This window comes from Oncorhynchus tshawytscha, linkage group LG07, assembly GCF_018296145.1.
Source record: "Oncorhynchus tshawytscha isolate Ot180627B linkage group LG07, Otsh_v2.0, whole genome shotgun sequence".
Taxonomy (NCBI): domain Eukaryota; kingdom Metazoa; phylum Chordata; class Actinopteri; order Salmoniformes; family Salmonidae; genus Oncorhynchus; species Oncorhynchus tshawytscha.
In genome coordinates, this window is record NC_056435.1 from 15,441,647 (window position 1) to 15,456,800 (window position 15,154).

Here is a 15,154-nt window from a genome sequence, read left to right on the forward strand (position 1 = left end):
TTGCAGGTGCTTACGTTTATCCAGCCACATCCCTAAGCTGTAGCGGGGTTAAACTTATTCACAATATGCCTTGCTCATATCGATATCATAACAAATGATTGATATTGGGATCCACCACTACTTATCCAGCATGAATACATCTATCATTAAACCAAGCAACAGTCCAGGTGGTAGCGTAGCCTACCATTCCCAACTCAGATCAATGGGTATGCAATCCAACACCACTTTCATAGGTCAGTGACTTTAGCAATCCAACGCGGCACATTGATGTAGGCAGCACATTCAAATGACCCTGACACATGTTCACAAGCTCCTCTAAGCTGAGGTATAACAATAACGCACAGAGAAGCACATACATACATTCACAAACACACTTAACATCATCACAAGTCCAAACGCTTGAGACAAAGACCAATAAGACAACGGCTGTATAGAGCATGCAGCATAAATATTCGGAGTAGACAATGGGCCTGTCCCAAATGGTACACTATTCCCTATATAGTGCACTACCTTTGACCAGAGCCCACATAGGGCTCTAGTCAAAAGTAATGCACTATGGAGGGAATACGGTGCCATTTGGAACTCAACCTTAAACAAGATGAGCTATTAACCTGGTTGTTCAGAGCTGCAGGCAGTGACAGCGATACTGGAGGAGGAAGAGGAGGTGGTGGAGGATATGAATCTCTTTCCTCTGTCCTGGCTGGGTGGGCTGTTGTTTTTCAGGGTCTTATGTTTAGGGGTCTCCTGCGCTTTGAGCTTCTTGGCATGTTTGCTGCCTTTGTAGTGTGCATCGGCTTGGCTCTACAAAGGGGAAGAAATTAACTGTTCCGTCAGGCTCATTTCTAACACAGAGGTTACCGCCACACACACATGCACGCACGCATGCACGCAGGCCAAGGGCTGTTAATGTGACCTTATTACCGCCACACCAGCAGTCACGAGTCATGATGACCACGGTCAAATTCCACGTGACGGTAACTAGGCTTCTCTAAGCTCTGATTCTACTGATGGTCATTAGTAGCCTACCAGACTTGCTAACTGCCTGGTACTCTATTGTCCCACTCATCACTCAAAAATATTTATCAAACCCTTAATGAGAGCCCATGACCTCATGTTGCACAACAATTCTATAGGCTATGTAATTGCATGAGAAAACAGAGTTTTGAAAGCCTCTATTAAAAAGAGGATGATCCCATCAGCTTTCTATAGGCTAGGCCTACTATATTCATTTATCAACTGTCCTAATATTAATATGATTATTACACACATATATTATTTAGTATATGTAAAGACAACATTAAATTAATAAGAGTCTGATGGGGTGACAATATTGGTCTATCACTTGTGAATTATATATCTTAACTTGTGAATGATGCCCAGCTTGTACAGTAAGGCAAGAAACAGAGCATTGCGACTTTTTCAAATCATAGTCACACACCTTATGTAGCCTAGACCATAGGCCTATATGTTTTGATAAGGTTTGTATCACAATTGTGGCCAAATAGCTTCTTAAAATTAAGCACATTAGTCTGCTTTATAACCGGTGTAGAGCCTAACTGGCATCTGTACATAGGCTGCATGTGAGTTTCAAGTTTGGGGAAGATAATTTTCACCAAAAAAATGCACCTTTATAATACAGCACTACATGCATAATTGCATTTGCTGTTACTTTCGAGAACAGTGTATTACTGCTAATTAATTTTATTTTGTAATATTCACATTTATAGCCTACTGCCTTGTGCGCATAGATGCGCTTATAATGTGAAGAAATAGCCTAATCGTTTATCAACATTTTAAGCTAAACGGTTCTGATCTGTTACATCAGCCTCAATGCTTTTAAACGTTTTTTTGATGCGAGTATGTTTGGAATATTAATTTATTGCACAGAAGGACAAGTTGACTACAAGAATAGATCAACTTTTGTACTATGGGGGAATAGTAGATTGACATAGGCTAGTGCTTTTGCTGTTCGTGAGGCCAACTCATCTTGTAGGCTGATGAAAAGTAGGATAAATGTGGACACTTCTAACATCTTCAATATGCTCTTCGGAATTTGATAAGAGGGACACACGCAGTTGCATCCCTGATGTGTCTGTCTTCATTCACTAGTTACCTACTTCTTAGCTGAAATGATCATGTGACTGACATTGGCTAATAAGATTTGAGATATCTGAGAGAGCCACGTGAGCGAGAGGTGCTTTGGAGCATTTTAATTTTTGGATGAAAAACGTTCCCGTTTTAAACAAGATATTTTGTCACGAAAAGATGCTTGACTATGCATATAATTGACAGCTTTGGAAAGAAGACACTCTGACGTTTCCAAAACTGTAAAGATATTGTCTGTGAGTGCCACAGAACTGATGTTACAGGCGAAACCCAGATAAAAATCCAACCAGGAAGTGCCAAATTTTTTGAAACCACCTCATGCCAATGACTCCTTATATGGCTGTGAATGAGCTACGAATGAGCTTATGTTTTCCACGTATTCCCCAAGGTGTCTACAGCATTGTGACGTCTTTTTAGGCATTTCCATTGAAGAATGGCTGTAAGGGACCATATATAGCATGTGGTCACATGGTGTCTCCTGCAGAAAATCTCTTGTAAAATACTAAGGTAGCCATTTTTCCAATCGCTTCTTATGAGAAACCAATTGCCTCAACGGATATATTATCGAATATATATGTTAAAAACACCTTGAGGATGGATCCTAAACAACGTTTGCTGTGTTTCTGTCGATATTATGGAGCAAATTTTGAAAATAGTTTGCCGTTATAGTTGTAGCATTTTCCAGTCGATTTCTCAGCCAAGCATGATGAAGAAACGGGAGCTATTTCGCCTACAAAAATAATATTTTTGGAAAAAAGGAACATTTGCTATCTAACTGGGAGTCTCCTGAGTGCAAGCATCTGAAGTTCTTCAAAAGGTAAATTATTTAATTTGGTTGCTTTTCTTATTTTCGTGAAAATATTGCCTGCTGCCAGCAGAGCCTAGCATAGCATTATGCCATGATAAACTTACACAAATGCTTGTCTAGCGTTGGCTGTAACGCATATTTTGAAAATCTGAGATGACAGTGTTAACAAAAGGCTAAGCTTGTGTTTGAATATATTTATTTCATTTCATTTGCGATTTTCATGAATATGAAAAGTTTCTAGGGGTATTTATGTCCGCTGCGTTATGCTAATGCATTTGAGGCTATGATTACGCTCCCGGATACGGGTTTGCTCGTCGCAAGAATGAAAACTCATTTTTCAACCACTCCACACATTTCTTGTTAAAAAACTATAGTTTTGGCAAGTCGTTTAGGACATCTACTTTGTGCAAGACACAAGTAATTTTTCCAACAATTATTTCACTTATAATTCACTGTATTACAATTCCAGTGGGTCAGAAGTTTACATACACTAAGTTGACTGTGCCTTTAAACAGCTTGGAAAATTCCAGAAAATGATGTCATGGCTTTAGAAGCTTCTGATAGGCTAATTGACATAATTTGAGTCAATTGGAGGTGTACCTGTGGCAGTATTTCAAGGCCTACCTTCAAACTCAGTGCCTCTTTCCTTGACATCATGGGAAATCAAAGAAAACAGCCAAGAACTCAGAAAAAAAATGTAGACCTCCACAAGTCTGGTTCATCCTTGGGAGAAATTTACAAATGCCTGAAGGTACCACATACATCTGTACAAACAATAGTGCGCAAGTATAAACACCATGGGACCACCTAGCGTCATGCCGCTCAGGAAGGAGACGCGTTCTGTCTCCTAGAGATGAACATACTTTGGTGCGAAAAGTGAAAATCAATCCCAGAACAACAGCAAAGGACCTTGTGAAGATGCGGGAGGAAACAGGTACGAACGTATCTATATCCACAGTAAAAACGAGTCCTTTATCGACATAATTTGAAAGGCCACTCAGCAAGGAAGAAGCCACTGCTCCAAAACCGCCATAAAAAAGCCAGACTATGGGTTTGCACCTGCACATGGAGACAAAGATTGTAATTTTTGGAGAAATTTCCTCTGGTCTGATGAAACAAAAACAGAACTGTTTTCCGACAATGACTATAATTGTGTTTGGAGGAAAAATGGGGTGGTTAGCAAGCCGAAGAACACCATCCCAACCGTGAAGCACGGGAGTGGCAGCATCATGTTGTCGGGGTGCTTTGCTGCAGGAGGGACTGGTTCACTTCACAAAATAGATGGCATCATGAAGATGGAAAATTATGTGGAAAAATTGAAGCAATATCTCAAGACATCAGTCAGGAAGTTAAAGCTTGGTTGCAACTTTGGATACTTCCAAAGTTGTGGCAAAATGGCTTAAGGACAACAAAGTCAAGGTATTAGAGTGGCCATCACAAAGCCCTGACCTCAATCCTATAGAAAATCTGTGGACAGAACTGAAAAAGCGTGTGCGAGCAAGGAGGCCTACAAACCTGACTCAGTTACACCAGCTCTGTCAGGAGGAATGGGCACTTCCGGCGCCGACAGAGATGGCCATCTCGCTTCGCATTCATAGGAAACTATGCAGTATTTTGTTTTTTTAAGTGTTATTACTTACATTGGTACCCCAGGTAATCTTAGGTTTTATTACATACAGTCGGGAGGAACTACTGGATATAAGAGCAACGTCAACTCACCATCATTACAACCAGGAATACGAATTTCCCGAAGCGGATCCTCTGTTTTGCCCACCACCCAAGAAAATGGATCGGATCCCAGCCGGCGAACCAAAACAACGATGCCGTAAAAGAGACAGACGAAGCGGTCTTCTGGTCAGGCTCCGGAAACGGGCACATTGCGCACCGCTCCCGAGCATACTACTCGCCAATGTCCAGCCTCTTGACAACAAGGTTGATGAAACCCGAGCAAGGGTAGCATAAGAGACTAACGTTCTTCGCTTCACGGAAACATGGCTCACTCGAGACACGCTATTGGAGTCGGTACAGCCAGATGGTTTCTTCATGCATCGCGCCGACAGAAACAAGAATCTTTCTGGTAAGAAGAAGGGCGCGGGGGGGGTATGCCTTATGATTAACGAGACGTGGTGTGATCATAACAACCTACAGGAACTCAAGTCCTTCTGTTCACCTGATTTAGAATTCCTCACAATCAAATGTCGACCGCATTATCTACCAAGAGAATTTTCTTCGATTATAATCACAGCCGCATATATTCCCCCCCAAGTGACACATCGATGGCCCTCAACAAACTTGATTTGACTCTATGTAAACTGGAAACCACATATCCTAAGGCTGCATTCATTGTAGCTGGGGATTTTAACAAGGCTAATCTGAAAACAAGACTCCCTAAATTCTATCAGCATATCGAATGTGCTACCAGGGCTGGTTAAACCCTTGATCATTGTTATTCTAACTTCCAGAATGCATATAATGCCCTCCCCTGCCCAATTTAAATAATCTAAGCGTCAGTATAGAGACAAAGTAGAGTCGCAATTCAACGTCTCAGACAAAAGAGGTATGTGGCAGGGTCGACAGTCAATCACGGATTACAAAAAGAAAAAAAGCCCCGTCGCGGACCAGGATGTCTTGCTTACAGACAGACTAAACAACTTCTTTGCTCACTTTGAGGATAATACAGTGCCAAAGACACAGCCCGCTACCAAAACCTGCGGAATCTCCTTCACTGCAGCCGATGTGAGTAAAATATTAAAATGTATTAACCCTCGCAAGGCTGCAGGCCCAGACGGCATCCCCAGGCGCGTCCTGAGAGCATGCGCAGACCAGCTGGCTGGCTGGTGTTTAAGGACATATTCAATCAATCCTTATCCCAGTCTGCTGTTCCCACATGCTTCAAGAGGGCCACCATTGTTCCTGTTCCCAAGAAAGCTAAGGTAACTGAGCTAAACGACTACCGCCCCGTAGCACTCACTTCCGTCATCATGAAGTGCTTTGAGAGACTAGTCAAGGACCATATCACCTCCACCCTACCTGACACCCTAGACCCACTCCAATTAGCTTACAACACCCAATAGGTCCACAGACGACGCAATCGCAACCACACTGCACACTGCCCTAACCCACCTGGACAAGAGGAATACCTATGTGAGAATGCTGTTCATCGACTACAGCTCAGCATTTAACACCATAGTACCCTCCAAACTCGTCATCAAGCTTGAGACCCTGGGTCTCGACCCCGCCCTTTGCAACGGGGTACTGGACTTCCTGACGGGCCGCCCCCAGGTGGTGAGGGTAGGTAACAACATCTCCACACCACTGATCCTCAACACTGGGGCCCCACAAGGGTGCGTTCTGAGCCCTCTCCTGTACTCGCTGTTCACCCACGACTGCGTGGCCATGCACACCTCCAACTCAATCATCAAGTTTGCAGACGACACTACAGTGGTAGACTTGATTACCAACAACGACGAGACAGCCTACAGGGAGGAGGTGAGGGCCCTCGGAGTGTGGTGTCAGGAAAATAACATCACACTCAACGTCAACAAAACAAAGGAGATGATCGGGGACTTCAGGAAACAGCAGAGGGAGCACCCCCCAATCCACATAAATGGGACAGTAGTGGAGAGGGTAGTAAGTTCTAAGTTCCTCGGCGTACACATCACGAACAAACTGAATTGGTCCACCCACACAGACAGCGTGGTGAAGAAGGCGCAGCAGCGCCTCTTCAACCTCAGGAGGCTGAAGAAATTTGGCTTGTCACCAAAAGCACCCACTAACTTTTACAGATGCACAATCGAGAGCATCCTGTCGGGATGTATCATCGCCTGGTACGGCAATTGCACCGCCCTCAACTGCAAGGCTCTCCAGAGGATAGTGTGCAAAATAGTGATGCAAAATGCATCACCGGGGGCAAACTACCTGCCCTCCAAAACACCAACAGCACCTGATGTCACAGGAAGGCCAAAAAGATCATCAAGGACAACAACCACCCGAGCCACTGCCTGTTCACCCCACTATCATCCAGAAGGCGAGGTCAGTACAGTGGCATCAAAGCTGGGACTGAGAGACTGAAAAACAGCTTCTATCTAAAACAAAACAAATTTATTTATAAAGCCCTTCTTATATCAGCTGATATCTCAAAGTGCTGTACAGAAACCCAGCTTAAAACCCCAAACCGCAAGCAATGCAGGTGTAGAAGCACAGTGGATAGAACTCCCTAGAAAGGCCAAAACCTAGGAAGAAACCTAGAGAGGAACCAGGCTATGAGGGGTGGCCAGTCCTCTTCTGGCTGTGCCGGGTGGAGATTATAACAGAACATGGCCAAGATGTTCAAATGTTCATAGATGACCAACAGGGTCAAATAATAATAATCACAGTGGTTGCCGAGGGTGCAACAGGTCAGCACATCAGGAGTAAATGTCAGTTGGCTTTTCGTAGTCGATCACATTCAGAGTATCTCTACCGCTCCTGCTGTCTCTAGAGAGTTGAAAACAGCTGGTCTGGGACAGGTAGCACGTCCGGTGAACAGGTCAGGGTTCCATAGCCGCAGGCAGAACAGTTGAAACTGGAGCAGCAGCATGGCCAGGTGGACTGGGGACAGCAAGGAGTCATCAGGCCAGGTAGTCCTGAGGCACGGTCCTAGGTCGCAGGTCCTCCGAGAGAGAGAGAGAGAGAGAAAGAAAAAAAAGAAGAGGAAAGAGAGAATTAGAGAGAGCATACTTAAACTCACACCGGATAAGTCAGGATAAATTCTCCAGATATAACAGACTGACCCTAGCCCCTGACACAAACTACTGCAGCATAAATACTGGAGGCTGAGACAGAAGGGGTCGGGAGACACTGTGGCCACATCAGAAAATATCGCAGGGGGTGGGCAACCCAGACAGGAAGATCACGTCAGTGACTCAACCCACTCAAGTGACTCACCCCTCCTAGGGATGACATGGACGAGCACCAGTTAGCCAGTGTCTTCAATGAAGACTTAAAGGTTGACACCGAGTCTGCGTCTCTCACATGGGTAAGCAGACCATTCCATAAAAATGGAGCTCTATAGGAGAAAGCCCTGCCTCCAGCTGTTTGCTTAGAAATTCTAGGGACAATAAGGAGGCCTGCTTCTTGTGACCGCAGCGTACGTGTAGGTATGTATGGCAGGACAAAATCAGAAAGATAGGTAGGAGCAAGCCCATGTAATGCTTTGTAGGTTAGCAGTAAACCTTGAAATCAACCCTTGCCTTAACAGGAAGCCCGTGTAGAGAGACTAGCACGTGAGTAATATGATCAAATTGTTGGTTCTAGTCAAGATTCTAGCAGCCGTGTTTAGCACTAACTAAAGTTTATTTAGTGCTTTATCTGGGTAGCATGGATACATTTTTCTGCATCCTTTTTGGACAGAACTTTTCAGACTTTTGCAATTTTATGTAGATGGAAAAGGTCTTGATATGTTCATCAAAAGAGAGATCAGGGTCCAGAGTAACGCCAAGGTCCTTCACAATTTTATTTGAGACGACTGCACAACCATCAAGATTAATTGTCAGATTTAACAGAATATCTCTTTGTTTCTTGGGACCTAGAACAAGCATCTCTGTTTTGTCCGAGTTTAAAAGTAGAAAATCTGCAGCCATCCACTTCCTTATGTCTGAAACATAGGCTTCCAGCAAGGGCAATTTTGGGGCTTCACTATGTTTCATTGAAATGTACAGCTGTGTGTCATCCGCATAGCAGTGAAAGTTAACATTATGTTTCTGAATGACATCACCAAGAGGTAAAATATATAGTGAAAACAATAGTGGTCCCAAAACCAAAACCTTGAGGAACACCAAAATGTACAATTGATTTGTCAGTGGACAAACCATCCACAGAGACAAACTGATATCTTTCCGACAGATAAGATCTAAACCAGGCCAGAACTTGTCCGTGTAGACCAGTTTGGGTTTCCAATCTCTCCAAAAGTACGTGGTGATCAATGGTTCCAAAGCAGCACTAAGGTCTAGGAGCACGAGGACATATGCAGAGCCTCAGTCTGACGCCATTAAAAGGTCATTTAGTGCAGTCTCAGTGCTATGATAGGGTCTAAAACCAGACTGAAGCGTTTCGTATACACTGTTTGTCTTCAGGAAGGCAGTGAGTACAACAGCTTTTTTTTGAGGAATGGGAGATTTGATATAGGCCAATAGTATTTATATTTTCTGGGTCAAGGTTTGGCTTTTTCAAGAGAGGCTTCATTACTGCCACGTTTATTGAGTTTGGTACAGAGTTTGGTATAGAGAGACGTTTATTATGTTCAACATAGGAGGGACAAGCACAGGAAGCAGCTCTTTCAGTAGTTTAGTCGGCATAGGGTCCAGTATGCAGCTTGAAGGTCATGATTATTTTCATCATTGTGTCAAGAGATATAGTACTAAAGCACTTGAGTGTCTCCCTTGATCCTAGGTCCTGGCAGAGTTGTGCAGACTCAGGACAACTGAGCTTTGGAGGAATACGCAGATTTAAAGAGGAGTCTGTAATTTGCTTTCTAATGATCATGATCCTTTCCTCAAAGAAGTTCATGAATTTATCACTGCTGAAGTGAAAGCCATCCTCTCTTGGGGAATGCTGCTTTTTAGTTAGCTTTGCGACAGAATCAAAAATACATTTTGGATTGTTCTTATTTTCCTCAATTAAGTTGGAAAAATAGGATGATCGAGCAGCAGTGATACTTTGATACGGCACAGTACTGTCTTTCCAAGCTAGTCAGAAGACTTCCAGTTTGGTGTGGCGCCATTTCTGTTCCAATTTCTGGAAGCTTGCTACAGAGCTCGGGTATTTTCTGTATACCAAGGATTTAGTTTCATATGACAAATGTTTTTTGTTTTTAGGGGTGCGACTGCATCTAGGGTATTGAGCAAGGTTAAATTGAGTTCCTCAGTTAGGTGGTTAACTGATTTTTGTACTCTGACGTCCTTGGGTAGGCGGTGGAAGTCTGGAAGGGCATCTAGGAATCTTTGGGTTGTCCGAGAATTTATTGCACAACATTTGATGATCCTTGGTTGGGGTCTGAGCAGATTATTTGTTGCGATTGCAAACGTAATAAAATGGTGGTCCGATAGTCCAGGATTATGAGAAAAACATTAAGATCCACAACATTTATTCCACGGGACAAAACTAGATCCAGATTATGACTGTGGCAGTGAGTAGGTCCGGAGACATGTTGGACAAAAACCACTGGAACAGGGTGAGTGACTGGTTGCCAGGAAGTCAGGCGCAGGAGAGCAGAGATGGGTGACAACAGGAGAACTTTAATATACAACCTAGCCCAAAGGCACAGGCAAGGCAGTACAAAGCACCACCACGGTAACATGAACCGGATTAAACAAAACAAACAAACCTAGGTTTGAAACAAACATAGCGCAAGCCAGCCTGTAGCGCAACCCCCTCCACAAAGAACAATTACACACACAGACATGGGGAAACAGAGGGTAATATACATTTAGTCTGATGAGGGAATGTGAACCAGGTGTGAAGGAAAACAAGACAAAACAAATGAAAAATGAAAGGTGGAGCGGCGATGGCTAGAAGACTGGTGACGTCGACCGCCGAACGCCGCCCGAACAAGGAGAGGGACCGACTTCGGTGGAAGTCGTGACACCCACTGAGACGATGATGGCTCCGAAAGCCTTTTGGAGTGGGTCTGTGGACTTTTCCATGTGAATATTAAAGTCACCAAAAATGTGAATATTATCTGCCATGACTACAAGGTCTGATAGGAATTCAGGGAACTCAGTGAGGAGCACTGTATATGGCCCAGGAGGCCTGTAAACAGTAGTTATAAAAAGTGATTGAGTAGGCTGCATAGATTTCATGACTAGAAGCTCAAAAGACGAACATGTTTTTGTTTTTTTGTCAATTGAAATTTGCTATCATAAATGTTAGCAACACCTCCGCCTTTGCGGGATGCGCGGGGGATATGGTCACTAGTGGAACCAGGAGGTGAGGCCTCATTTATCACAGTAAATTCATCAGGCTTAAGCCATGTTTCAGTCAGGCCAATCACATCAAGATTATGATCAGGGGTTAGTTCATTAACTATAACTGCCTTGGAAGTGAGGGATCTAACATTAAGTAGCCCTATTTTGAGATGTGAAGTATCACAATCTCTTTCAATAATGGCAGGAATGGAGGAGGTCTTTATTCCAGTGAGATTGCTAAAGCGAACACCGCCATGTTAAGTTTTGCCCAACCTAGGTCGAGGCACAGCCACAGTCTCAATGTCACCACTTCAATCTCAAGGACATCAGACTGTTAAACAGCCATCACTAACATAGAAAAGCTGCTGCCAAAATACAGACTCAAATCTCTGGCCACTTAAATAAACCGACTTAAAAAAGGTATCACAAGTCACTTTAAATAACGCCAGTATGTACATTACTCGTCTCATGTACATACTGTATTCTACACCATCTACTGCATCTGCCTATGCCATCGCTCATCCATATATTTTTATGTACATATTCTTATTCAGCCCTTTACATTTGTGTATAAGGTAGTTGTTGTGAATTTGTAAGATACTTGTTAGATTTGACTGCATAGTCAGAACTAGAAGCACAAGCATGTTGCTACACTCGCATTATCATCTGCTAACCATGTGTATGTGACCAATAAAATTTGATTAGATTTGATTTAGTGTATGAATTTGAGAGTGGTTGCATTTCTCCAGCCACATCCTTCAGCTCTTTACTGAAACTGTGGTGTTGGGTACACTTAGTTAATGTTTCAATTAAGGATTGCCACTATAAATACCTTCAGTAGAGTGATAGTGTTATTATACGACGCAATCCTCTAGACTGAATTACTTTTGTGCCATTCATATCAAGCAAAACGTCTGAAGTCGAGAACAAAATTCTTAGTATTGGAAACAAAAATAATGAACTTGAAAGCGAAATTTATGTGATTTCATCATATGGCTCACACACACACTGGAGAAGTGTGGTGCACTGAGGACACACACACACACACACACACTTCCAAAGTGTACACCCAGCAGTCACTCTCTAAACCAATGGTTGTGTACAAGAACACACTTGTTCATTTCCCCCTAAGGCTGTTGCTGTTACTGCCACACTGGCAGTCATAAGTTATGACCGGAGTACAATTACATGTGACCATTGAGTCACAGTAATCTCCTTTAATGCACTCTGGACATACATTGGTACAACCCAACTCCCTAACAATCATCAGGTCGCTAATGACCTAGTACTCAGGGCTCTATTTTATTTAACATTTATTTAACTAGGCAAGCCAGTTAAGAACAAATTCTTATTTACAAGGACGGCCTACCCCGGCCAAACCCTAACCCGGATGATGCTGGGCCAATCACAGTGAGCGGCCCTATGGGACTCCCAATCACAGCCAGTTGTGATTCAGCCTGGAATTGAACCAGGGTCTGTAGTGACACCTCTAGCACTGAGATGCAGTACCGTAGACCGCTGTGCCACTCATCAAAATAGTATGTGCTTTAACAACTCACCTCACTGTGATTGATTCATTTGAAGAAAGAAGTTGAACAACAGGTTGAAACGAAGTGGATGTTGTTTCAAAGCCTAACAAAATGAAAGGTGATGATTAATTCAAAACACCCATTCAAACCACAAATTAAAATAATGACTGTGATGTTATACAACTTTAGCCTACAGCATATTACGCAAAGCAGAAATACAAATTTGAAAAATGATTTAAGATGTCTTTGTTACATAATTGGTTTAGCATATATTCCAAAATTAAACAAATTCTAGTAATCATCTTTGACTGTGGACTGTATTATAATGCATATTGGATGGACTAGTTACCTTATACTACACTCCAAATGTTTTATCCATGAGTCTGGGAGAGAACGTATAGGCCTAGGCGAGCTGTTGGTTTATTGATTGTGCAGGACGATTTACAGAGTTACCCTAAAATTGTACCAAATTTGTATTTGATTTTGAATAGCCTAGTAATAGGGCATTTTTATGTTTTCATAATTGATAGGCTGACACATTACCTTTAGCTACAGAATATCTATCACGATCATTATGAGAGACGGACCAAGGCGCAGCGTGTTCTGAGTTCCATGTATTTTATTCAGTGAAACTTTTAAAAAAAAACAATAAACAAGCAACGAAACGTAACATACGTCGTGAAACTAGCACACACACAAACAATATCCCACAAATACAGGTGGGAAAAATGGCTACCTAAATATGATCCCCAATTAGAGGCAACGATTACCAGCTGCCTCTAATTGGGAACCATACAAAACACCAAAATAGAAATATTGAACTAGAGCACCCCCTAGTCACACCCTGACCTACTACACCATAGAAAACCAAGGGTCAGGGCGTGACAGTACCCCCCCAAAGGTGCGGACTCCGGCCACAAAATCTGAAACGAAATGGGAGGTTTAGGGGGTGTCTAGTGTCGGCTCCTGTGCGGGTCGTAGCCCCCCAGACCTGGGATCCGGCCATGGCACCGGGCTGAACGCTGTGCCTGGACTGGGCACCATCGCAGAGGAAGGCTCCGGCCATGACGCCGGGCTGAACGCCGTGCCTTGACCAGAGGGCTCTGGCTCTGGAGCTGGGTTGGACGCCGTGCCTGGACTGGGCACCGACGCAGGAAGGACCGGGCTGGGGAGACGCACTGGAGGCCAGGTGCGTGGAGCCGGCACAGGTGGCACCGGACTGGTGACACACATTTCTGGGAGAGTGCGGGGAGCTGGCACAGGATGTACCGGACTGGGGAGACGCACTGGAGGCCTGGTGCGTGGAGCCGGCACAGGTGGCACCGGACTGGTGACACACACTTCAGGGCTAGTGTGGGGAGCTGGCACAGGACGTGCCTGGACTGAGCACCGGCGCAGCGGAAGGCTCCTACCCTGGAGCGGGACTGGATACCGTGCCTGGACTGGGCACCGGCGCAGAGGAAGACACCAGCCTTGGAGCTGGCACCGGAAGTACCGGGCTGGGGAGACGCACTGGAGGCCAGGTGCGAGGATCCGGCACAGGTGGCACTGGACTGGTGACACGCACTTCAGGAAGGGTGCGGAGAACTGGCACAGGACTCACCAGACTGCTGACAGGCTCTTCAGGTCAGATGCCGTGCAGAACACACCTACACAACATTTCTCTCATCTCTCCCAACTTCTCCATCACCTCCCTGACGGTCTCTGGCTCTCCACGGTGAGCTGGCACAAATGGCTGATGCCCCGCTCTTCCACTCTCCGCTGCTCCGCCGACCACCCCTTGTGCCCCCCCCCCCAAAAAAAAGAATCTTGGGGTTACTGTGGCCACGGTCCCCGGCGTCATCGCTGTCCTTCCACCTTCCTTTGTGTCTCCTTCCAAGGAAGGGTCTCACAACCTCACAACGTTTCTTCCCAGGTCCAAAACTACCTCTGTCACACGCTGCTTGATCCTGTCACGATTGTGAGGAGAGATGGACCAAGGCGCGTGTGTAGAGTTCCACATCTTTATTTCGGTGAAACTCCAAAACAAAACAATAAACCAACATCGAAACGTGAAAGTAGTGCACTGACCTAATAAGGTCATCTTCTCCCCTCTCTCCTTTATTCCTTCCTCAAGAGCACAGAGAGAGGGGCTGGGCCTCCCGATTTGTGTAGCATTCTAAGGCACTGCATCTCAGTGCATGAGGCATCACTACAGACCCGGGTTCAATACCAGGCTGTATCGCAGCCAGCCACAACCGGGAGACCCATGAGGTGGTGCACAATTGTCCCAGTGTCATCCGGGGAGGGTTTGGCAGGGCGGGATGTCCTTGTCCCATCGCGGTCTAGCAACTCCTTGTGGTGGGCCGGGCACATGCACGCTGACTTTGGAGTTGTATGGTGTTTCCTCTGACGCAATGGTGCCGCTGGCTTCTGGGTTAAGCGAGCAGTGTGTCAAGAAGCAGTACGGCTTGGCAGGGTCGTGTTTTGGAGGACGCATGGCTTTCGACCTTCGCCTCTCCTAAGTCCACACGGGAGTTGCAGCGATGGGACTGCCAATTGGCTATCAGGGGTACAAAGTACAACAATATAGAGGGGCTGTCTACAGTTAAATGACATGGGTTTTGTGGAGAAAACATGTTACTATCGATGTTGCTGAACAGATTTCACTTGGTTTCCCAAATTATGCACTGGGTAGCTGCAGGAACAAGGTTGGAGAGCCCATGGCATACAGAGTTTGGGCAGAATATCAGAGAAAGAATACATTCCTACACATGCCCAAAACTACA

The 15,154-nt window shown here is 44.7% G+C and overlaps 1 protein-coding gene across 3 annotated transcripts in view; it reads right to left on the reverse strand.

Annotated features, from left to right (window-relative positions):
• LOC112220188 (zinc finger protein 385B-like) overlaps window positions 1-15,154 on the reverse strand; it is a 150,988-nt gene that overhangs the window by 5,278 nt on the left and 130,556 nt on the right. For all 3 annotated transcript variants that reach the window (XM_042324151.1, XM_042324150.1, XM_024381876.2), the window contains one exon: window positions 612-801. In XM_042324151.1, coding sequence (XP_042180085.1) covers window positions 612-801 — 190 coding nt within the window. The remainder of the gene's footprint in view (window positions 1-611; window positions 802-15,154) is intronic.